The 25,451-nt window shown below is 45.4% G+C and overlaps 1 protein-coding gene across 3 annotated transcripts in view; it reads left to right on the top strand.

The window, feature by feature from the left end:
• Positions 1-25,451, top strand: part of Dgkd (diacylglycerol kinase delta) — an 88,600-nt gene that overhangs the window by 43,801 nt on the left and 19,348 nt on the right. For all 3 annotated transcript variants that reach the window (XM_052193001.1, XM_052193000.1, XM_052193002.1), the window contains exons 4-10: positions 16,650-16,754; positions 17,028-17,160; positions 17,883-17,989; positions 18,316-18,441; positions 19,389-19,491; positions 20,075-20,237; positions 23,299-23,407. In XM_052193001.1, coding sequence (XP_052048961.1) covers positions 16,650-16,754; positions 17,028-17,160; positions 17,883-17,989; positions 18,316-18,441; positions 19,389-19,491; positions 20,075-20,237; positions 23,299-23,407 — 846 coding nt within the window. The remainder of the gene's footprint in view (positions 1-16,649; positions 16,755-17,027; positions 17,161-17,882; positions 17,990-18,315; positions 18,442-19,388; positions 19,492-20,074; positions 20,238-23,298; positions 23,408-25,451) is intronic.

The following is a 25,451-nucleotide window of genomic DNA, read 5'->3' as shown; positions in this document are numbered from 1 at the left end:
TTGAGATCCAGCTCTGAGGCATTTTCTCAACTAGTGATCAAGGGGGGAGGGCCCCTTGTGGGTGGTACCATCCCTGGCTAGTACTCTTGGGTTCTATAAGAGAGCAGGCTGAATAAGCCAGGGGAAGCAAGACAGCAAGAAACATCCCTCCATGGCCTCTGCATCAGCTCCTGCTTCCTGACCTGCTTGAGTTCCAGTCCTGACTTCCTTTTGTGATGAACAGCAATGCAGAAGTATAAGCTGAGTAAACCCTTTCCTCCCCAATTTGCTTCTTGGTCATGATGTTTGTGCAGGAATAGAAACCCCGACTAAGACAACAGGTAACTTGATTGATAGGACTCTTTTCTTTTAGGACACTGTACTACTTACTGCATGTAGACACTTGGCATCTGTAAGAGGCTTACTCTACTCATGTACCTCTGTATCTTAAGGGAGCCTGAGGTGTTCATGTGTTTGCAGCCAGGATCTTGGGCCTAGGATTAGGGTTTTCTTGGTCAGGAATGGCGACTTGGAAGGACAGGTGTAATACTCATTTCCCTTTCTGATCTGACTTTAAAGGACAGCTGTGCTAGAATTCCAAGTTCATGTTCCATTACATCTACCTCAGGGCTTATTGGCAGGCATTCAGTCCCTACAGGAGAAGCCCCACAAACACAGCATGTCCTAGACAAGGAACGACTTTACCCTCTGTCTTGACTCTTCACTGTGTGTCTATGTGTGTGAGAAAACACAGATGGACTTGCAGTAATGGCACTGGCTGTGATTCAGACTGGTCTCTTTAGTCCTATAGCCTGGCTCTACAGGGACAAAGTTTGAGACTTTTATGGTGTGTGTATTTGAAGGAATGTAGTCAGAACATTCCTTAAAAGCGTTTTGGGGGAGATAGTGACTGCTCTTTTATCTGGGCATGATGGATTGGCTGGGAGGGATGGGGCAGTTTTGTTGCACAGTGACTGAGTAAACGTGTGTTTTTCTAAACTGCCCTAGGGCTGAGTGTCATTCTGGCCTCCCTGACTGAGGGAGGTAATGGGCCGAATAGAGCCTTTCTTTGAATTCTGCCCCTATTGTCCTAGCTGTTTTCCAGCAGCAGAAATAGAGAGAATCTTACACAAGTGAGCACCTTACTCAATGGAGGCTAAGGTCAATTTCTCAGTCAAACACAGGAAAGTAGGAGGACTTGGCGGGTCACCTCCAAGGATGTTTTAAGTTTACATTTGAAATAGGGTGAGGTATGTTGTGGAAGTTATGCTGAAGTTTAGATAGCATTTTTAAAAATATCTGTAAGGCTTTTCATTTCAGATTACTTAGTAGGTGTGCATACATGTGACCTGGTGGCAGGAATGGTTTGGTGCTGAGTTCACCTTGTATGTACTCTATAAGGAGCACTCAGGGACCCATCCATCTGGGAGCAGAATGGAGACTCCACTTTGGTGGAGACAGAGACAGAGAAAGGAGAAGATGCAGATGCTTTTATTTAACTTCTTCCAATTTCTAATACTAATTTTTAATTTACCTTATACTCCTAAACTGTCTACTGCCAGGAAATTTTATAATGGGTTAGCAGCCGTTTTTTTCTAGAAAGAACCAGATAGTTTTATCTTTGTGGGCTTTGGAAGCTCTGTGACAACTCAACTGTCCTGAGTGTGGTTATAAACAGTATGCAAATGAGCAGCCATGGCTGTGTTCCAATAAAACTTTATTCAACAGGCAGATACTAGCTTGTAGTTTGCACATTCCTGATTGACAGTCTTAGACTGCATTGTTATTGTTGTTATTACTGGTTGTGAACCTTAGCCTTTAAAGGTTGAGCCATCTCTCTATTCTATTTTTAAAAATATTTTATTTTTTAAAAGAATTTTATACAATGTATTTAGATCTTGTTCACCCCTCCAGTCAGTTTTTCCCAGATCCACCCACACTTCCTTAACTCACCCAACTTTCTGTCCTTTTAGAAAAAAATCTATGTAGTCTAATTTGTGTTGCCCAAATACTCTTGGGTGTGGGCCTCCCCTGGAGTGTGGTTATCCTACCAGAAGTCACACTCTTTAAAAAAAAAAAAACAGATTCTTCCTTCCCCATCATCTATTAAATGGTAATAGCTTTTCCACTAGGAGTGGGACTTCATGACTACTGCCCTCACTCCCTAGTGCTGAGATTTTGTCTGGTTTGAGGTTGCACAGGCCTTGTGCATGCTATAACAACTGCTGTAAGTTCACACATGCAGCTTCCCTGTTGTGTTTGGAAAGCACTGTTTACTTGTAGTCAACTACCATCTCTGGCTCTTAAAATCTTTCTGTTCCATTTTCTAAGAGCCTTGTGGGAAGGAGTGTGATACAGCTTTCCCATCTAGGGCTGAGCATTTCACACTTTAATTCTTTGCATGCTGACCAGTTGTATGTCTCTGTGTTAATTCTCATCTACTGCAAGAAGAATCTTCTCTTTTCTCTTTTCTCAATGAGGGTTGAGAGATGCACTAATCTATAGGTATAACAATAAGCCATTAGGTATCATTATAATATTATGTCCATTTAATAAAATGATGGAAGTAGGTTCCTTCCTAGGACCTGTAACTTGTCTAGTCATAAAGTTTTGGTTCTGATAACTCCATCTCATGGAGTGGGTCTTAAATCCATTCAGAAAGTGGTTACTTCTATAGCATTCATGCCATTTATTATTGTACTAGTGGGCATATGTTGCCAAGACAGTTGTTATAGATCACAGGGGTCATGTTGGGTAAGACTGAGAATTACTCTTCTTGACTGGTAGTGTGCATAGCACCTTTCAGCACTGTGAAATCTAGCCAGTAGGAGTGAACCTTCTAGGTTAGTACCCACCTGATAGTTTCAGTAATAGGGTCTTACCTGAAAATTTTATAGAGTAACCAAGAGAAGTATGAATGTAATGTTTGAGAGTCCTAGGGGACCCAACAACTCAAGAAGAGGTTATATTCTTCAGCTTTACTGTATTGTTAAATCAGTAAATATTGATTTAATACTGATATTCCTGCCAAATACTGATATTTGGAGGTTTGAGTGTCACTACTGAGGCAGTGAATTAATTTATTCTTGATAAATGAAGATGACTCTGTTTCCTTGTTTTCTATGATGATGAAGATGGTGTGTCTTAACTAAGATTATATTTGAGATATTTAGCTGTAAACCCAAGAACTTATTATTTAAAGAGGTAGAGATTTCTTTTTCTTCCATAGGAAGGATTGGTATGAGCAGGCTGGTGATTCCAGTGGATTCCAGTGACATGCTCCAGTAGCAGCCCAGTGGAGGGTGGGAACAGCTTCTAGCTGTGCCCCCCCCCCCCCCACACACACACTGTTCTTAGGAATAGGGCTTCCCTCTCAAAGTCACTTGTGAAAGCAAGATGCTTGCTGCAGGGGTCAGCCGAGGGCCAATGGGTGCTTCTGAGTTTCCTGTGAGAGTGCTGCTGGAGGCTCCCTGGTGACATTAGCTCACTCTTCCTCTGCTACCCCAGCTGTGCGAGCTTGGAGCTTTATCTGGGTCTCATCAGCTGGGGAGAGAGCTAGGTCTGCACTAGGAGAGGTTGCCTCAGGTGCAGGGTTTGTTTTAAAATCTTTTGTGAATTTGTTTGTTTATTTGGGTGCCTACCTGCGTGCCTTCATGTGCGTGTGTGTTTTCTCGTGCATTCCGTAGCACGTGTGTGGAGATTGAGAGGACGGCTTGAAGGAGTCCGTTTCCTGCTACTACCAAGTGGGTCTTGGGGATTGAACTTAAGCCGAATGGCTGCCATTGCATTGGCCATCAGAGAATGATTTTATGGGGGAAATTTAAGTACTGTGGCAGTAGTCTCCAGCATTTGAATCCTTGTTCCCATTTTGGGTAATGGTGGAGGGAACACATTATTGGAAACTTTGCAAGTTTAAAGGTCCCCTCTTTTTATTTGTTGTTTATTTAAGATGTGAGCTTTCAGTTGTTCCTGCTGCTTTGCCTACCTACTGCCATGCTTTTTGGCCATGATAAGTAGAAAAGTAGCTTTTGCTATAGACTGAAAAAAATAAAGATCAGAAAGAAGAGAAAAAATTATCTGGTAGTTCAATTGAGTGTGAACTTTGTGTGCTCTGCTTTTAATTGTTATACACACACACACACACACACACACACACACACACACACGTTCATCCTTCTCTATGTTCTTCCAAGCCTTTTTATTGTGACGAAGTATACATAACATTAAAGTTTCTGTCTTATTCGTTAGTTTAAATGTGTATGCTATGAATATGTCCCTTCACATTCCCTGTGGATCCTGTAGAGCCTTTGGTTTCCTGTTTGCATCCTATGCTGCTAGAATGGCTTATTTAAATCCTGTTGAATGTTGAGCTTAGAAATAGCCCCAGACTGATTTATAAGTAAAGGTATGGCCAGTTAGCTACTGCTCTTACTTCTCTGCCCTGGGCAGTGTCACTACTCAGTCAGATCCACTTCCAGTGCTCATCGGACTTGAACACAGGGTTTGGGCTATGATGGTTGCTTAAGGTGGAACTCCTCCTTTAATTATACTGATGATGTCGGTGTACTTGGGCATATATAGAGTTCCATGATATACATATTTGACAGAAAAAAGTGGATAAATATGTCTCGGTAGCTGCCAGAACTAAGGCAACCCTCTCCACCACCCCTTGTAGCCCATGGCATCCCTTGCTGGCTTTCTCTAGCAAGGTTCTCAAGATGGACAACACCCTTCTCACACTCTGCTCTAAGCTGTGCTTAGAACTGCTTAGTTTGCTTTGCTTTTGTTTCCAGAACTTGCCCACAGTGACATCTACCTATTAAGTTTTTGTAAGAGGTATATATCTAAATGTACTGAGTATGTTTCCCTACAGGTTTAAAATTTATATATTAAAAATATGGGATTGCTGTCATTTCTTTGATTATTGGGGTCTAAGTGACTGTTTCATAGTTCTGGTGGTCTTCATTATATGTATACAATGAGAGGGGTTTTAAGAACCCAGTGGATCCTAGCAAAAAACCATGTTGCCACTATGCTATTTCAATTTTATTACATTTTATATAAGTTTTATAATTGAGAGTCTAGAGATGAGCAGTATTATGCAGACCTCAAATAATGGAGCTTGAGCATCAGTGGGGATAAGGAGCTTAGGGGGGCATGATATTGAAAGGGACAATTAGAGCCACATTGGCTGTTGTGTGCTGCTGCCCTAGAGTACCCTGTGGAGTACAAGATGCTTATTCCATGGGGTGGGGGTGGGGGGGAGCCGCGGGCGCCCACCCGCCCCTGCCAACTCCTATGTATTTGTCTTTGTTGTTGTTTTTGTTTCATCATGATTTTTGGAAACACAGTCTCACTGTATAGCTTTGGCTGGCCATACTGGAAGTCTGCTAGTATGTAGACCAAGCTGGCCTTGAACTCACAGAGACCAAATTTCTGCCTCCTGAGTGCTAGATTTACTAGTATGTGCCACCACACCCAACTAACAGCGTTATAGGAACAATCCTGTAACAAAGAATTATTTGGCTTAAAATATAATAATGTCAAGTTTGGGAAGTCCTGATACAAACCAATAGTTTTCAGGTTATGTCCTACAAAGAAGGGTACATGAGAATTCAGGCTTTTGAAGCCTATTGGTTATACACTTGCTGATTTGTTTTTGATACTTATTTCCCCAGGAGTGTCTTTCTGCGCCATGGTTGTGCATGTTCTCACTTCTGATAGTCAGCTGTGTACGTCCATCAGGAAACATGCCGTGATCTGATGTCGAGATCATTTCTCCTGTGACTTCGGCATGCTGGTTGACTGTCACTGACTGACGCAGGAGATGCTCCCTGGGCTTCATCCCCTGAACCGAGGAGCCTTTTGTAGGAGCCTCCCTTCTTCCTTGAGGCACATCCCACTCACTTACCCAAGGTCAGCTTTGCTACAGTTCCCCACAGCTGAGCACAACTGAATGTATCGAAGCAGCCACTGATAGGAAAAAGATAACCATTGTTCATCACTTTTCATTTTTAGATAGAACTCTCTCCTTTTGCTTTCTCCTCTCCCCACCACCCTCCCTCTGTCCCCCCTTCCTTTCTTTCAAGACTTTTTGATAACATGTTGGGATGTTTGCTCCATGTCTGGGTGTCCTGGACTGGGAAGGTGGAGTGGTCCAATGGCTTTGCTGTGGTGGCACCTGCCACCTGTGATGCCGTCCTTTCTTTGCTTCCAGTTCTTCTTTTTCATACTGGATTTTCCTCCCAATATATTCTGATCATGGTTTCTTCTCTAACTCCTCTGAGGTCCTTCCCATCTCTCTACCCACCCAATTCCACCTCCCTGTCACTTTAGAAAGCAAACAGGCAAACAGCAACAAAAATCAAAACCAAACTCCAAACATATCAGAATTAAAAAAGAAAATAGAAACACTCACACAACCCATAAAAGCACAGGACCAGAAACCATAATATACAAGTAAAAGATCAGTAAGACAAATACACAGATAAAGCAATATGAGACAAAAAGTCCATGAAATATTATTGGGTTCATTTTTGTTGATCAACTACTACTGGGCATGGGGCCTGTCCTTAAGTGTGGTTAATGTACCCACAATTAGACTGCTGGGGAAAACTAACTTTTCTTTATAAGCAGGTGTCAATTACAGATAGCTTTTTGATTAGGGTGCAAGTCCTTGTACACTATTCTCAGCACTTCTTGCTTCCAGTTCTCTTGGGGGACTATAGAAGCATGTGGCAACTGTTCTGTCAGGATTCCTGTCATGGCCATGTACTGGGAAGTGGTGGAACTTTGGGACCTTCCTGGACTCTTTCTACCCAACTGCGGAGGGTGGGAGGGTAGTGGTTGTGGTGGTGTCTGCTTCCCTGTTTCAGGCTCTGCACACGTCCCAGATGCTGTGGATAGTCTGTCTGGGGTGCTTCCAGTTAGGGAACAGTGCATGGGTACCCAGGGGCCAGAGCTGCAGCAGAACAGCAGGATATGAGTAACAGGAAGTGACAGGAATTGCCCAGGGCGCCGGACCTTTTCTGGGCTACCTTCCTGAGCCAGGAGCTATATTTAGCAGAGCATTTCCCAATCCTGTCCTATGCTGACACTGTTTGCCACCTTCCTGGTCAGTGGCAGGGTGGCAAAGTACTAATGTGCTACTCTGTGTCCCTGGTCTACCTGTGTGACCCACAGGTTGTTCTTGATCATTGTAAAACTTCTTCCTGCGCATGCCGGTTCTCTTGGATGCCTAAGCACTTGAGGAAAGAGGAGAACAGCGGGTCAGAGACAGCCCACAGGAGACCGTTAGGGTCTTGGGTAAGAGGTAAGGCTCTCATGGAGCACTGAGAGGGACTGCTTCTACCCCTCACCCACATGCTAGAAACATTTTCCTGCTCTTATCTGCCCAGGAGAAAGTGCAGGTTTCTCTGATTTATCCAAATGTTCCAAGCTGTGGCAAAGGGAGTGATTTCCCTACGGTTCCCAAGCAGCTGCAGCAGTGTAGACAGCTCTGCCCTGCCTTGTTCTCATCCACTTGGAGCTAGAGTCTTTACCCTAAAGTTGGGGTCACACCCTCAGCCACATGGGACAGGTGTCCACAGTTAGAAAAGTCTTTAGTTTGTGATGGTGGTGGCCATCCTTAGAATTCACTGACTGCATGTTTGGGGTAAGGTGTTCTGTTGGTCTATTCTGAAAACTTCCTATGGAGAGGTTTAGGAGTGCCTCCCCCTCTCTCCCACCTAAAGCTCTACTTTTGAGACCTCAGCCACTTAGAGAATTCAGGCAGCTACACAATAGAATTGCATCCGAGAGGCTCTCTGTGTCTACTGTGACCACAGGAGACCTCTCCCATTTCATCAGCTAAAGTAGTCTACTGGTGTGGTTGCTTGCTAGCTTCTTACATTTTGTGTTCCTGAACTTTGAGTATGAACTGTGGTTATGTTGTTACCTCAGTGGTGCATCTCTGTTTTCATGCTGAAACATTTAAAGGCCTTGAAAACTCACTGTGCTTCCCAGACTAAGACATGTGTGAATCATTGAAGGACGCTCTTGGGATAGTCTTTCCCTTCCCAGTCTCTTTTCTGTTCTGCCAGGGGTCTGAACTTGGTGTTTTTCATGCTCTGCTTGCTGTTCTGCTATCTCTACATGCTTATATAGGTAGAGCACTAGGTTTTACTGCCTAGCTGGTTCAAGGACTGAATCAACTCTTTTTTTTTTCTGAGATTGATTACTGTGGACACATTGGCCTCCTGTTGAATAGATTGGATAAAGACTACAGAGTTGGTTTTCATAGCTTCCATAATGCTCCAGGACATACGGAGAGCTCCAACACACTGACAGATTTTACTACTATGAGCTATGGTGCCAAGGACATGCTTATCTTGATGTTCCTGGCACACAGGCAAAAGTCTCTAGCATGTGTTTCTAAGGATAGAAGTAGTAGGTCTGCGCATTTTCAGCTAGACCAGACACTGTCACATTGCTCACCAAAACTGTCATGCATGTGCTACCTAGCAGCAGGACCTGCTCTAAGACATATACAAATACCACAGCATACACTTATAGATGTGTAGGTATAGATGGCATGGACTGTTCTTGAGATGCTAACTTGTAGAACATGTTGCCACTGTGAATACTGTAGGCAGTTGTCACATGATGGTGAATATTTGTTTATCTGGCCAGGAAAGTAACAGTAAAAATAACAGGTAGCAAGGGCTCTTTAACAGCTCCATTTGTACCCAGTGTCTGCCACTGATGTAAGTAGCATGTGGTACATGGCTGTACTTCAGCACCATTAGTGGTGCTGATAAGTAGTCTTATTCATGATGAACCACAAGATGACGACTTCCTGGATATGAACAGACATTGGTTATAACTGAAGTGGAATCTCTATCTCTCAACTCCAAACCTCCTTCAACCATGGTGTCCTGGTCACCACATGGCAGCTGGCCTTACCCACTGCCCAAGGAGGCCTGTTGACTTTTTCTCTTACCCATCTGATTTATCAGCAGCTCCTTGTGGCCATCAGAGCACACTTGGGTCCGCACCTCTGCTCTCTGTATCTGGTGCTAGCTTGCTGAGCTTCCTCCCACAGGCGTCTTAACTGCTGCCCTGTCAGTTTTCAGGAGAGTAACCAGAGCAACGCTGGAGATAAGATTCAGAAGTCAGCCTTTGTGAGGATGCTGCTGTGCTTTTCGTTTCACCTGAAGTAGAAGCTACTGTTCTATGGCCCCCGCATGGCCGGCCCCTGTCCTGCCTTGTTCATTTCACCTGTTGGATCTCGTCACCCCTTCCCTGTCTTTGCTCTTGAGTTCCCTGGAAACTACTCCCTGTGTTGCCCCCTCCCCCCAGTAGTCCCCCCTTTCCATCACCAGCTACTACATTGTATTCTGTGAGACTTTTGTATTCAAGTGTTTGTCTGCTGTGGGGGTCTTACCTGTTTGTTCAATTGAAAAATATTGTCTGGGTTTATTTCTGAGGAGGAAAGGATTTAGAGCCCCAGATGAGGGATGGAGAGGAGGTGGAATTGCTTTCTGACTTGGGATGCTGGGTAGTTGGTGGCGGCCTCTGAGGGCAATTGGCAAGAAGACATCAACAGTCCTTTGGCACATTAGCCAGGCACCTGGCCATTGGCCTGCTGACTCATGTTGCTCCCTGTATTCTTGTTGAAGTAGGGGCTGGGCTGACAACTCTCCAGGGAGGACTCTACCACCTGCCTTCGTTCATTAATTCTTCAACTCCACTTATCCCCAGGTTTTTTCTTGGTAGCACTGTGTTGGTATAGGCCAAGTGTCTGGCCATTGGTTACAGCCAACAGTAGTGCAAGCATCTGAGCCAGAGGGTATGGTTTCAAGTCTGCTATGTGGACTGAGAGGCTTACTGAGTGCTCACCTTGGTGCACAGCATTGGTACAGGATGTGCTGGGGCCACCTTTCCATGAGGATGTGTGCTGAAGGTGAGATTTGTTTTCTTGACAAGCTGGGAGGCTTAGCAAGATAAGGATGCATTTTTAACTTTTGATGAGACAGACCTCTCAAGAAATGTGGCCTGCCAGGTGGTGGCTCATGCCTTTAAGCTTAGCATTTGGGAAGCAGAGGCAGAGGCAGAGACAGAGACAGAGACAGAGACAGGCGCAGAGGCAGAGGCAGGTGGATCTCTTGTGAGTTTGAGACCAACCTCTATATGGAGAAACCCTGTCTCAAAACAGTCAAACAATCAGTCAAACAAACAAACAAACAAACAAACAAACCCCAAACAAACCAAAACAAAACCCCAAGAAAGATATAAGGTCATTTTTGTGTTTCCATGTCAAACTTAATTGCTGTTGATCATGGCTTCTTGTAAATAATCTTTTCATTTTAAGAGCCTTCATACCAGCTTGCCTTAGTGGAGAGTGCTGTGTAGCTGTAGAACATGTCCTGTAGGGATGCCACCACTGAATCCATCTATACCCAGAGGATTGCTTTCTTCTCTGCATCTTTCCTGCTCCCCTTTATTTCTGCTCAAGACTTCTACAGCTCCTGTAGTTGCTAGTCTGTTTGCCATGTCTGTAACCTCATCAATTGGGGAATGTTGTACATAGAGAATCATACAGCACATCACCCTTGGGTCAGCTTTTCCCAGCCAGTATAGTTTCCTAGAGGTTAGCTCATGTTGTGTGTGTGCATCAGTCACTGTTCCTTCTTATGGCTGAGTGTATTCCATGGAACGGGTGTGCCACAGTGCTGTAGTTGTACAGAGGAGAGCCACAGAGTTGCGCTCCGTGATTATGAGTGAGGCTGCTGTGACCATCATGGACATCCATGGCTTGTCCATAGCAAATGCTGTGGAGTGACTGCTGGGTTTTATGGAGGCTGCATGTTTAGTTACATCTGTGTATTTCTATGGGAAGGGAGGCCTACACCATGGTATAGGTATAGGTATAGGTATAGGTATAGGTATGGAGGTTAGAGGGCAGTTCAGAGCACTCAGTTATCTGCATCGTGTGGGTCACTGGATGGAACTTGGTGTTGTAGGATTGGTGCCGAGCACCTTTCCCTGCAGAACTATATCATCAGCCTGCATGTTTAGTTTAAAGAACCCCTGTGTTCACATTCTAACTTACTGTGTGATCTAGTTACTCCACCCATGTCCAGCTTTTGGGGGTGTTGCTGTGTGTGTGTCAAAATGTGTTTGTGTAGAGGCCAGAGGTCATCCTTGCATTCCATTCCTTGGTTTTTGAAACAGGATGGCCTCTCCCTTGGACCTGGTGTTAGGTTTTTTATCTTCCCTGTTCTGGGACTGCAAATGTGCTGCTGCCCCCAGAGTTTTATGTGGATTCTGGCTGGGACCAGGTCCTCTTGCTTAAGCAGCTTAACTGACTAACTAAGCCATCTCTCTAACCCCTTGCTTGTTTTTATCATAGTCTTCTCCTGTATGCAGAGCTCGCTTATCTTACCTCTGTGTGCACAGTCCCTGACTGATGAGTTGAATGGATAGGGTCGGTGTTATTTCTGGATACAAGGAAGGCAGCTTTCCATCCTCCTTGGCTTTCTCTGGACACCGTTTGGTAGCTGCTGGCAGGCCTTCACTGGAGCAGCAGGTGTGGCAGCAGTGGGCAGCCTCTGGGACACTCTGCTTTGGCGGGCTTGTCCGTCAAAGCCTACCTCTTCTCTGCGCCTTGGAGGGACTTTGGTGGTGTTAGGTTCTTTCTCATTCTCCAGCTCTCATTCCAGGACACCCAGATGTTGAGAACTGAGGAGAGTCCACTGTGGTCATCCTATGTTCCCAAGGCCTGCCACCCTCTGCTGTCTATCACTGAGATCTTTATTGACCAGGGTTTTCACTTGTTTTATTTTGGTTTTTTTTTTTTGTTTGTTTGTTTTTTTGTTTTTTTTTTGGTGGTGGTGGTGGTTGTTAGCGGAGCTTTAAGGAAAGCCCTATCAGAGTCACCTGGATTTGTCTTCATGAAATCTGAAGACCAAGTAGCTCAGCTTCCAGACTGTGTACTTGCCCTGCCCACTGTGTGCCTTGCCCTGTAACCCGTGTCTTGACCTTTGGACATTCTGGGTGCAGGGCCTCGCCTTAATGCTGAGAGGACTGTTTCCTGAAATGGTTTTGATGCGGGGTTCAGTTTGATGGTTCATTCATTGCCTTCTAGATCTTTACCTTCTGTTTTGAACTCTTCAAAAATGTGGTCAGGGTGGGAGGGGCAACCAGTTGATGACTTAATGAGGTGTGCATTGATCTTCAGGCCATTCACCTGCCAGAGGGGAATGAGATGAGCTACCCACAGTTCTCACTGAACCCAGAAGAGCTTGAGATGCATTCTGGTTCTCTTCTTGTCCATTGCCTGCTGCTCTGGGACTAGGTGCTTTGTAGTCTCCCTTTCTGCCAGACAAGAAGCAGCTGTGGGCCCAGGGCCACCGTAGCTCTGGCCTGCTTGGTTTGCTTTAGGACTTGGAGCAGCCCGACCTGGCTGCATTGGGTCTCCTCAGGGCCGGTCGCTCCTGAGAACGAGGAATTCTTTATGGCATAAAGAAGGCTCATTGGGCAAATACTGTAAGTAAACACCTTGTGGATCGCCTGAGGTTTTAAGTGTCCATCTCTTTAGCCAGTGTTGTTATCTGACACCTCCTCTGCCCACCAGCCACAGCGGGAGTGAATACGAGTGTACTTTGAGTTGTGTCTTTCAGAAGCATCCTCTGTGTCCAGTGTGCCTCCTCTGCTTTGCTTATGGGCCTTTTACCGGTTAGACCAGCACTGCACTCTTAGCCGCATCCCAGCGCTTGTAGTTCCTGCTCATGCCTCAGTTTCCCAGAGATCATGGGCCTGTGCTTCAGTCATCTCCTTAGCTAATTCTTCCCAGCACCATGGCAGGCTTTCTGACTATTTGAGTATCTTGAGCCCATGTGGAGCACTGGGTGGGACCTGCTTAGTGATATCCATAATGCCCTTTGTTTCCTGGTGAGGAATATTCTGCCTATGTTCCTGTTGGCAGGGCTGCAGCTGCTGGAAGTTTCTCCTTATCTCATGGGAAATTATGCACTTGTCTGAAGAGATAGAAGCAAAAAAAGGTTCATATTTAATCAAACTACTTTTTCTTTTGAGACAGGGTCTTATGCAGACTAGGCTTGCCTGCAACTCCCTGCCTCTGCAGGTATTAATGAACTAGACTTAAAGACCTGTGCCATCATGCCTAAGTCAAATAGAATTCTCTTCTGTAGTTCCTTTTATGGAGGCATAATGTGTATTGTAAGTTTAAGGCTGTTTTCTTAAGTGGGTGCTACAAGTTGGTAATAAATGGTACAGAAATTGTAAGAAACAGATGTGAAATATTTCCCAGCTTTAACTGATACTACTTTTCCCTCTGCACCACACGGTTGCTGCACTCGCTTTTATTGTATATTTTGGGAGCTGTGCTGCAGAGGTTCTGTCTTTTTAGTGTCAGTGTGATGTCTATGTATAAACACATCATAATTACTGTAGCCAGTCTCCTGCCATCTTTGGAACTGTCAGCACAGTAGTGATTTCTGATCTTTATGAGTGTTTCTCTGAATAACTTTATATGCAGTGAGTGAGTGGAGCAGATGAAGGGTAGAAGTGCTTCTGCTGAGATAAAAGTCTCAATCTTAAAGCTCGCTAGATCTTACCATATTATACTCTGCCTTGAGAACCAGTGTAATCTGCCATCAGAATCTACTAAGTTAAAAAGTATCTGGGGTGGTATGTGTGTGTTGATGGCTCAGAGCATAAGGAACTGACTTCTGCAGCTTCTACTCTGACCTCCACATGTGTGTTGTGACATGAACCCCTCCATACATAATAAATAGATGCAAGTAAAAGAAAGTTTTGAGTTTATATTTTCAATCTGCATTTCTCAGTAATATCAAGCAAGTATTTCTGTAGGATTAAGATCTGCTTCTAATCTTTAATTAATATAATTCCAGTGGCCTTTCCTGTTCATTTCTGGGTGCTGTCTCTTCTGCATGTGGTTTTCTTTCTTTCTTTCTTTCTTTCTTTCTTTCTTTCTTTCTTTCTTTCTTTCTTTCTTTCTTTCTTTCTTTCTCTCTCTCTCTCTCTCTCTCTCTCTCTCTCTCTCTTTCTTTCTTTCTCTCTCTCTCTTTCTCTCTTTCTCTCTTTCTCTCTTTCTCTCTCTCTCCCTCCCTCCCTCCCTCCCTTCCTCTTCTCCTCTCCTCTCCTCTCCTCCCCTCCCCTCCCCCCTTCTCCTTCTCCTTCTCCTTCTCCTTCTCCTTCTCCTTCTCCCTCTCCTTCCCTCCCCTCCTCTCCTCTCCTCCCCTCCCCTCCCCTCCCCTCCCCTCCCCCCTTTTTTTGTTGTTTTTTGTTGTTTTTTTGTGACAGGGTTTCTCCATGTAGCACTAGCTGTCCTGGAACTCACTCTGTAGACCAGACTGGCCACAAACTCAGAAATCTGCCTGCCTCTGCCTCTCAAGTGCTGGGATTAAAGGCGTGCGCCACCACCACCCGGTTTGACTGAGTTTCTTATGCTGATGAAAACGTTCACATTTTGAGGCTGTGCTAGAGGGAGTCATTAAGGAGAGTTTGCAAACTTTGCAGAAGAGCAAGAACAATGAGCAGGGTTTCAGTTCCACCACCATCTGCAACCAAGTCTAAAGCACTGGCTGACCCCACTTCCGGGCCTCGTACTGAGGTCCTTGTGAGCATCTGAAGTGGTCGTAGGTCTTTCTCCAGTGTGAGTTTTCTCTGGGTGGCAGCTTGACCTGTATGTTCTTGGAGACGCAGCTCTGGAGCAGACTTGCAGCAAGGCTGGGAGGGAGGCCTGTAGGGTGCCTGATCTCTGAAGGCAGTGCTCCTTGCCTGTTGTCATTCTTCATTTTAGCATGCTCTTGGCTTTTCCCGGTCCTCAGATTCTTCATTCTAGCAACCTTGGAAACCTGAGAGCAAACAAAGTTTGTATTGGAGACCCAGTTCTGTTCATCTTCTCTGTGTGAACCTTAGTTGCTGGAAAGAGCACTACTTTTTGTGTTCTGAGTCCCAGACAAAATCATAGCACTTGAATATCATGTTTCTCAATTGGGTCTTCTTAATATAAGTTGAAATAGATAAGATGGGAACAAATGTAAAAGTCTAAAACATTTGATTGAGGAGATCTCCCTGGAAATAGGCACTTCCCTAAACGTATTGGTGGGAATGCGATGGGATGTCCAGCACTTGCAGAAGGAACCTGGCAACGTTTAGCAAGGTTACATATGAATTTACTCTCTTTCAGGGAAATACTACTTCTAGGAATTTGGACCAGAGATATAGTATAAAAATCGTAAAAGATCATTCATTGAGGTACTCCATGAAATAGCAAAGGATTTTAAACAGTGCAGAGTTCTCAGTGGTAAATAGGACTGGCTGAGAAGCTGATTGATGTCTGTGTCATAGACTGCTGTGCTCCTGTGAGGTAGAACTAGAGTCTGTGTGCTGTCAGGCATGGAGGCTGGGCTATACAGGCATGGAGGCTGGGCTATACAGGCATGGAGGCTGGGCTATACAGGCTAGGATATATGAGAGAAAGCAGAGGTGGGAAGTGATATCCTTAGTATGCTTCTGTTTATACAGGGAGTATAAATACTTTTTTGTTTGCATGTAGCTTATAAATGGAAGTCCTCCCCTCCCCCCCTCCCTCCCCTTCCCTTCCTTCCTCCCTCCTCCCATAATCAAAATAGAGGGAAAAGACAAAAAGAAAAAAAGAAAAAAGAACTTCTACTTAAACTTTGTTGTGTATAGATTTGATTTTGGAATCAATTAAACATTTATATTATTTTATTACATGTACTTGTTTATTTATGTATATACATGGATATAATACCTGTGTGGAGGTCAGAGGGCTGCTTGTAGGAGTTGGTTCTCTCCCATTGTGCAGGTTCCGGGGCATGAACTCAGGTTATTAGGCTTTGTAGTGAGGGCCTAGAGCTACTGAGCCGTCTTGTTTTTCTTGTATCATTCTACAGTAAAATTAAGAGGTTATGACATTTTTTTGGTAAACCATGTCACTTTTCCCCTCTAAATTGTTTGTACCTCTTTGCCTCCCATCAGTACTTGAGAACGTCATTTACATGCTGGCCAGTAGCTCTGCATTTCTTTGTTTGCTTCTCTTTTTCAGTTTTCCAGGGCTTGTTTGTTTCCTATGTGTTAGCAGTGAGTTCTAAGTGGTTCTCAGCTAATGAAATGCCATTGACTTTTTGGCCTGAAATTGCTTCTCGGTTTGCAGTGAGACATAACTACTTTTATGATCTGTTCAATGTGAATACCTGAGTGAAATATTTTCCCTGTGAATATGCACTTCTGTCTTAGAGTTTTACTGTTGTGAACAGACACTATGACCAAGGGTAACTCTTCTAAAGGACATTTAATTGGTGCTGGCTTATAGGTTCTCAGGTTCAGTCTATTATCATCATGGTATGAAGCATGGCACCAGGCAGGGATGGCACTGGAGGAGCTGAGAGTTTTATATCTTGTTCCTAAGGCAAACGGGAGAAGACTCTCTAGGCAGCTAGGAGAAGGGTCTCAAAGCCCACCCCACAGTGACACACTTTCTCCAACAAGGCCACACCTCCTAATAGTGCTACTTCTTTGGCCAAGCACATTCCACCACAGCATATGTAGATAGAGGTTCTGTAACTGCCAGCATCGCCCTTCTCATGGGTACATAGACCGTGGTTTGCTTCTTCTAGGTCATCACTCCTTGCAGGAAGCTCATCTTGTGTGCCGACAACAGGAAGGAAATGGAAGATTGGATTGCAGCACTCAAGACTGTCCAGAACAAAGAGCATTTTGAGGTTAAGAGAGAAGCATGTTGTCTATGGGTGCCTGCTGTTGCCTCTCCTGCCTCTGCTCTGACCCACCCCACACCCACCCTTCACCCCTGAGTGTCTTCCAAGTAGACCCCAGCATGTATCTTGTAAAATTGAGGCCTATGCCTTTTTCTTTTGATAGACCTGTCAAGGCTCTGGCCTGTCCTTCGTGAAGCTCTCTGGGGGTACTTTATGTTGCTGCGTTAAAGAATTCCAAAGAGAAACATTATCTTTTCCCTCTTTGTGTCATTCTTCCAGCCTACCCAATATAGCATGGACCATTTCTCAGGGATGCACAACTGGTATGCTTGTTCCCATGCACGACCAACCTACTGCAACGTGTGTCGTGAAGTTTTGTCTGGGGTCACATCCCATGGGCTGTCCTGTGAAGGTAAGAAAGCTGCATTTGTTACTCTGGTGAAAGGTGACTGAAGGTTTTACTTGATAAACTGTTTGAAATTCAAATGCAGTCTTAATAAATAGGTCTAGCTGCCTGAGGGGAGTCCAGAGGAGTGGTCCCCACCACGCCATTCTTCTTCCCACGGACTCCGACCTTGGGTTTATATCCTTTACTTTCCGAGCTTCTGCAGCTTAAGCAGAAAGAAAGTAGCAGCGAGGATACAGAAGGTGCAGGCCCTTTCTGGTTGTGTGCTCTGGATGCAGGAGAGAACATGCCTCACAGAATACAGGGTTAGGGAGGATTCTGGTGGCAGAGCAGAGGTCTCACAGGGACTACAAGCTCTGACTCATGGCCAGGACTATCTATTGCTTATTTTGTACAGCTTGTTTTACATTTATTTTAAGTGGATAAAAAAAAAATCCAAAAGAGGAGTATTTTGTAATATGGAGCTAGATGAATTTCAGATTTCAGTTCCATAGTTTTCTGAGTCTGCTTGTCTGCTGGATAGAGGTGAGGTGCTGTGACGGTGCCAGCAGTCTGCCGAGCCTCAGTTGCTCACCCATTCTCCTCTACTGGCTTTCTGCATGTTCTGCAGTCACAGGTGGCAGCCTCAAGAGCTCGTCCCGCCCTTACCTCACTAAGCAGCCATTTGCCCTACAGGGAGCTCCTGTTGAAGATGAAGCTTGAAGGGTTGTGTATTCCTTTTCCCACAGTGTGTAAGTTTAAGGCTCACAAACGGTGTGCTGTGCGTGCAACCAGTAACTGCAAGTGGACCACATTGGCCTCAATCGGGAAGGATATCATTGAGGATGAGGATGGGGTATGTCCAGGGGGATTCTGCTTGTGACCTGCAGAGCACCTCCTATTTCTTGCCCTCCCTACACTTCTCATTTAAGGTATCATACTAGGATTAGGACCTTTGTGGTCATCGTATTCCCAGCTCTGCCCTAATCCCCTTAAGTCTGGGGTCTTCCTTCCCAATAGGTGCTGTGGTGTGGGCTCTGCTTGTCTGCCCACACTGGCCATCAGGGACAAGCTGGTGTGGGGAGGACTGTCTTGAAAAGAGCACTTCTATCCCAGGGTGACCAACTGACTTCTGTACTAGAACTCTGGGATATCTCTAGCGTGTCCTTGCTTGGTCTATAGATTGCCATGCCTCACCAGTGGCTGGAAGGAAACCTGCCTGTGAGCGCCAAGTGTATTGTGTGTGACAAGACTTGTGGCAGTGTGTTGCGCCTGCAGGACTGGCGCTGCCTGTGGTGCAAGGCGATGGTGAGTAGGTACTGTCTGTCCTGCCTGTGGGTGTGTGGATATACTCTGGGCTCAGGGCTTTGTTCCCCTCCTTCCTAACTCCTGAGTTTACCCCAGAGGCTTCTAAAAGCTCCGAGCCTTGACTGTCTCACTTGGACCTAGTCAGCCTCATTTTTTGACAGTTTTGTTAATTCCTTTCTTTGACTTTGGTCCTATCTTTTACATAAAAGTACCCTATCTCCCCTGGCAGCATCCCAGCAGGTTGTGAAGAGGTCTTTTGGCACAGATTCATGGACTTTTCTGTGAGTGAGAGTAGGGACACTTGTGAGGAACACTGAGAGAAGTTTGTTCTGGGACAGTGATTATAGAGATCAGCACCCTCAAGCAAAGAGGAGGAGCCACAGCATGGCGTGGCTTCTTGAACCTAGTATTACGTCTCATAAGTCCTGCTTGTCTGCCCACAGTGCCATCAGGGACAAGCTGGTATGGGAGGAACACTTCTGCCCTAGGGTGCTCAGCTGGCCATGGGTTGGAACTCTGGGATGTCTCTAGCATGTCCCTGCTTGGTCTTCAGATGCTATGCTCCACCAGTGGCTGGTTGGAAGGAAACCTGCCAGTGAGGGTCAGTGATTAGACAGCCATGGCTCCTGTGGTTGGCACCTTGTTTTGACTGTTGGTGACTAGCAAGGAACCTAGTCACATGAAGACAGGTTCCAGGAGCCCTGAAAGTTAAGATGGAAGTGGAGGGCTGTGTGCACTCTCATGTCTGGCTTCTACTGGGCCGAATCCCATCTGATTTTTCACCTCTTATTGTGCAAGGCCAGGGAACAGGGTGCTTGGGGGACACAGGTTTGCCTGCTCTGATGGTGTCTGCCTCTTTTTGGGGAGGGATTTCCAGATGCTGTGCCAGGGAATTTCTGGTGTGTATGAGGACACTGACTCCTGGTGACATGTGATTTTTATTTCAGGTTCACACATCTTGCAAAGAGTCCTTGGTGATGAAGTGTCCACTTGGCCTGTGTAAGGTGTCTGTCATCCCTCCCACAGCACTCAACAGTATTGACTCTGACGGTGGGTGCTCACATGCTGTTTCTCTATGCTGCCTTCCTTACCAGTTCTGCAGATGGCTGTCTTGACAGTTTTGAGACATGATCAGCAAGAGGCTAGGCTCAGATGTGGCATGGGCAGAGGTCATAGTTGATATCCTGGGAATTGCCATAGGATTCACAGCTTGAGCCAGCATTTTTCTGGAAGGATTGATAGAGGTCTTGGCTGTTGAGTAGAGACCAAGTGTAAAGTGTACTGGTCTGCCATAAGCTGAAGGGCTGTGCCTGTCACCCTCTGTGACAGAGCCTAGCATGTCTGTTTGGACCATGGAGAAACATGCTGCAAAGGATTGGTGAAGGGGATCTCTGGGGTACATGGTCAGAGGAAAGAGCTCTGCCAGGCTGGCAGCAAGAAGAGGGGATAATACAGTGAGGGAAAATCTGGAGGCCTTGAAGATGTGCCCTGAGGTGTCACTTCCTCACACTTGTGTTGTCCCTCACTGACTCACTGGCTCACGCTGTGAATTCTGTGCCTCTTGTTGCTGCTTATTCAGCCCACAGCACCTCAACAGCTTGTAAGCTTCTTTTTGTTCCACTCTCGTGTCTAGGGTTCTGGAAGGCCACCTGTCCCCCATCTTGTACAAGCCCCCTGCTGGTCTTTGTCAATTCAAAAAGTGGAGACAATCAAGGTGTGAAGTTTCTCAGAAGATTCAAGCAGCTGCTGAACCCTGCCCAGGTTTTTGACCTTATGAATGGAGGACCACATCTTGGGTAGGGATTGTGTAAGACATTCTGTTCTAGGAAGTTACAATGTTTTGTAGATAAGACATACTCACTTTAAAAGGATCAAAAATAAGATTTTTTTGCTTTGTTTTGTTCTGGAGAGATGACTTAGTATATATGAGCATTGGCTGTTCTTGAGAGGACCCACGTTTGATTCCCAGTACCTACATGGCAGCTCACAACTGTTAGCATTCTGTCTAGACTTCACCCCACAGTTACCTAGCAACAGCCTGGCTCACTATAAAAGGCACTACTTGCCCGTTCCTTCCTCTTTTGCTCTCTTGCTTTCTCTCTCTCTCTTTTTTAATTTTTATTTATTGAATATCATCTTCATTTACTTTGCCAGTGATAAAACCTTTGCCGATTTTCCCCCTCCCCAAAGACCCCCAACCCCTCCTCCCACCCCCTGCCTCCATGTATATGTCCCTCCACCCGACTCACTCCTACCTCCCCCCCCCCTTTCCCTTTGTTGGGGCATCTGTGTGGCCGACATCATTGTTCTTCCCATGGGGCTGTAAACCCCTTCATTGCCTCCCGACCTTGCTTTCTCTTGCACTTCTCTTGTTCTCTTGCCCTTTCTCTGTTTCCCTTCCCCCTTCTCTCTCTATTCCCTTCCTCCCTCTCTCTCCATGTACTCATGGCCATCCTCGTCTGTCTGTCTGTCTGTCTGTCTGTCTGTCTGTCTGTCTGTCTGTCTCTACTACCCTCTTGACTCCCCTCCCCATGCCCTGAATAAACTCTATTGTATGCTATACCATCATGTGGCTGGTCCCTCAGGGGGAAGGGATGCCTTAGCATGGGCCTGCTGAGATCCCCTTTCCCCCACACCTCTATAGAACATATCCCCCCTCTCTTTATCTTTTTATAAACACATCATATCAGCTGTTTATAATTCCACTTGCAGGGTATTATCCAACACTTTCTTGCCTTTTTAGATACTGTACATGTGGTACATGAACATACATATATAAGCAAAACAGCAGTGTACATAAAATAAAAATAAATTTTTATAAAGAAATTTTCAAATAGCAAAGAAGTTCCACTGCCCCTCTCAAAATTCTGCTTATGAAGGACCTGCTCCTAATAGATGGTAGATGTTTGCATCCTGCCACTGCAAATGCACCACACAAAAGTGAGCATGCACGCACAACTACTCTAGTTGCTACGTATAGCATGCTCACATGCATCAGTTCCTGTGCTTGGGACATTTCTGTGCTGGTGCTTACAGACCTGCCTTGCTCTCTGTACTGCCTGCTTAGTTCTTAGGAAGCCTTTCTCCAGTGAAACCAAGGGGACTTTTCCATCTCAACACAGTGGTATTTTCCAGCAGGTGCAGTGATATGAAGCTTCTTAGCTGCAAGCCAGGGAGAAGACACGTCCTTTCCTTTTAGTTTTGTTCTTTCCACAGGTTTGCAAGAAACATTTGTTCTTGTAAGGTAGGACTCAGGGCATGCCAGCATTTGGGGAGATTGAAATGGAAGGTGCTTGCAGTCCCTACTTCCATTGTGAGTTCTGGGAGGACCTTAGGAGAGGTTCTTTTAGAGCCATATGTTGCTATAGCTTGAACCTGGACTTTTCTGTGTGCCTAAGCTGTGGGGCTCATGCTGCCCCTTACTCTTCAGTGTTGTTGCTTTTTTCTGCTCCTGTTCACTTGCTGCCCAGCTGGCTGGAAGACAACCACAAGTGGCCTCCTATAGGGGTCTGCTCAGAGGCAGTGTTCCTGGAATTCTGCAGATCCCTGTTTTCTGAATGGCACAGATCCATTCTTTCTGAGGTCAATGAGGAACTAGTCTCAGTTGGGCAGGGATATTAAAAGTATCATATCTGCTGATTGCACTACACTGAACAGGCTCAGGTAGAGACAGTGCTTGAAAACCCACTGTGCTGTGGCAGGCAAGCTGGACGTTGATGTGTAAGAGCTCTCTGATATGCAGCTGGAGTGAGCAGAGGCGATGTGATACAGAGGTCCAGTTGAGATGGCATGGTGGTTGGTTTGCTCACTTCCTGTTTCTGGCAAGCACCTGACATCATGCAGTTTGTTAACTCCCTGAGTTCTGGTCTTGGTTGCCCACTGCTTCTCCGGAGAGCAGAGTCCTCATTGGGAATGTTTAAAGGGTACAGGTAAATACTTTCCTCATCCCTTGGAAGTCAAATGCAGCCTTGATGCTCACAGACCTTAGGTTCAAATCTGAGGCAATATCTTGTTGCCTGTCCTAGCTTGTGTTCTGAGGACTTCCTCTGCAGCCAGCTCTATTAGAGACAGAGTCTGTAGGGTCCCTGGTGAGAAGGCAGCATATGTGACTAGTTACTCAAATGGAGAGAGGCACTGGTTTCTTTGGGATTTGCAGTAAGGGAGACTATGTTAAGTTAGTGTTTTGGTGTCTCCAGTGTGCCTGCTCTACACCTTCTCCTATATGCACGATAGGGACTGGGTCAGATCTTGGGGAGCTGAGGGCATCAGATACTTATCAAAGGGCTCCAGTTATTTGCTGAGATATTTGACTCCTTCCTCTTAATTAGTAAGCCATTAGACAAAACATATTCTAGACCTCTTGTTTGAAAAGGTTTTACTGGAGGCTCCCTAAGGACTCAGAGCAGCAACAGAGGCTGAGCCTAGCTGCCCTTGCATGGGGAGGGAGGAAGGGGAGGGATGGGCTAGCACATGGACGAGGAAAGGCAAGAGAGGGGATTCCTGGGCCTGCTATTTGGCTGGGATATGGAAGACTGTGCCCACAAGCCCTCCTAAGAGCTGACATCAAGTGAGACTGTCATGGTACTCTGAAATGTGTGTATTATTTTCTCCCTGTTTCTGGTTGAAAGAGCTGCTGGGATCTAACATCACCATCATTCATGTAGAAAAAAATGGTCCCTGAGCAGAGAGGCTTGGCAGACAGACATCTAGGCAACCTTGTAGACCCTGTCCACATGGGCTTAGCCTGGGTCCAGGTTCAGCCACATGGAACAGGGTGTTTCTCTCAGTGTAAGACAGAGAAACCTATCATTTGTCTTTAAAGTATACTAATTTCCCTGGCTTCCCATTCTTCTACAGCTTACGGTTATTTCAGAAGTTTGATACCTTCCGGATTCTGGTTTGTGGCGGGGATGGCAGTGTTGGCTGGGTCCTCTCTGAAATTGACAGCCTCAACCTTCACAAACAGGTACTACAAACAGATACTACAAACTGGTGTTGAGGGACACCCCACTGTGATAGATGAATGGGAAACTCATGTAGGTCAAGGGAGCTGTAATAACAACTTGGCATCAGGCTCTATGTGGGGAGTGAGTGTGGGGCTGTAGTCCCCTAAACGCTAGCTCTTTCCTGGGAGGTGATGGACCTAATTGCTGGGTGCCTCTGTCTTGAGAGGAAAGGAAGAAAGAATCTTCAATCTCTAAAGTATGAGTTATGGTTCATTGAGCCTAATTGCTTTGTTTTTAACACTAGGCAAAATAAAAATACATTATCCCGATTATTGCGTTCATTGAATTTTTACCCCCAGTCCCCTTTTTTGGCAATTAGCCATTGTGCATACTGTCATAACCATCACTCAGATGTCAGATGCACACTGTTCATCTGGTTTTCACCTGCTGGTTGGTTATTAGACTTGACATAGTGGTATGTGTGGATTTCCATACTCTGTTCCACGAACAGCTCAGAGTGGCAGTTCTCCATGGGATGTAGTGGGAGGACCTGAGTTAGCACTTCTCCCCTAGTGCAGGAACTGGAGGGCTGAGACAACCTTGCCGAAATCCTTTTGATGTTCTAGAATCTTCTCTTTCGAGGAACCCCTTATTTAAATTTTTAGTGCCAAATTGCACTTGTCAGGGATGCTCCAGTTCACATTCCAGGTGACATGAAACCTTCCCTTGCCTTGACACTCCTTTTGTTTTGCTCAAGTATGTAAACAGAAAGTATCAATTTTAAATGATGATGATGATGGTGATGATGTAGTCCAACACAGCTTTATTGGAAGACTGTTTTAAATGAACCCCATTCATGGTTTTTGCCTTGTTTTCTTTGAAGTAATCACAAGGACAAAATACAAATGGCTGTTTTGCTATCATTGTTCAGCCAGCACCTCACCTGTCTGTCAGTAAAGATCAGCTTTTTCCTGGCAGGCAGTGGTGGTGCATGTTTTGTTTTAATAAGCCCAGCACTTGGGAGACAGACAGATGGATTTCTGTGAATTCAAAGCCAGCCTGGTCTACAGAGTTCCAGGATAGCCAGGACAACACAGAGGAAAATTATCTTGAAATGATAACAAAACAAAGCAAACAAACACATTTCCCTAGTTTTCTGGCTTGTCATTTTTATCTCCATTATGATTTTTTGTTCTTTAGTTTTCAGTGATTTTGTATTCTTTGTCTAGTCTCACTTACCAATCATATTTTGTATTGTCTGAAGAGATGGTCCAATATTCACTGATAGCCACACCATGACTCTAGGAAAAGAAGCAGCACCCCCCAGTGGTGGGATTATAGTATGCAGTTTGGCTTTCTAGAAAGGCTGAATGTGGTTCTTGTACTCAGTCGATTCTGTGAGCACTGTGAACAGAACGATGGCTTTTTCGCGCCCCTTGGAGCTCTGTCTACTCTCTCCTGCACCCCTAGCTTCCCCAGCCCTGTGTGTGGTAGTGTTTCTTCTCCTGGCTTCTCGTATATGCTATGTGGTCAAACCTGGAGTCCCAGCCTCATCTTTCACACTTTTCCTATGGGGAAAGCTTTGTGACTCATAGGAGTTTGAAGCCATGTCAGTTTGGGGACACTCTGGGGATTTTGGGTACTGTAATGTTGCAGGTTTCTAACCTTGCTTGTCACTCAGCTCCTACTTTGCCCAAATGTCTTCATGCATCCAGGACCTAAGGAGAAGCCCCACAACTATTCCTGATAGCTTGGTCTTCCTCTTTCCCTACTTAAAGCTAGTTGCTGGCTTGCCCACATGACCCCAGCCCTGTTGCATCTTCCTGGTCTGGGCTATCCATAGGCTGCTGAGAGTGACCCTCCTAGGACAGTTACAATCCATTGTCCCTCCCCGTTGACAGCAGACTTTACTAGATCCCATATTTGCCCCTTCCTTCTTCTCCGTTATGCCTTCTTCCCTTACTTTTGCCCTCTGTTAAGTCTAGTAGGAGATAGCAGGGCTAGGGCCAATTTGGGAACCGGCACCTTATACGTAAGTGGGTACAGACTAGGTCTTGTATGTTC

The sequence above is a fragment of the Apodemus sylvaticus genome, chromosome 9 (assembly GCF_947179515.1).
Source record: "Apodemus sylvaticus chromosome 9, mApoSyl1.1, whole genome shotgun sequence".
NCBI lineage: Eukaryota > Metazoa > Chordata > Mammalia > Rodentia > Muridae > Apodemus > Apodemus sylvaticus.
Note: the sequence above shows the minus strand (reverse complement) of the source record. Positions and strands in the feature narration are given on the sequence as shown.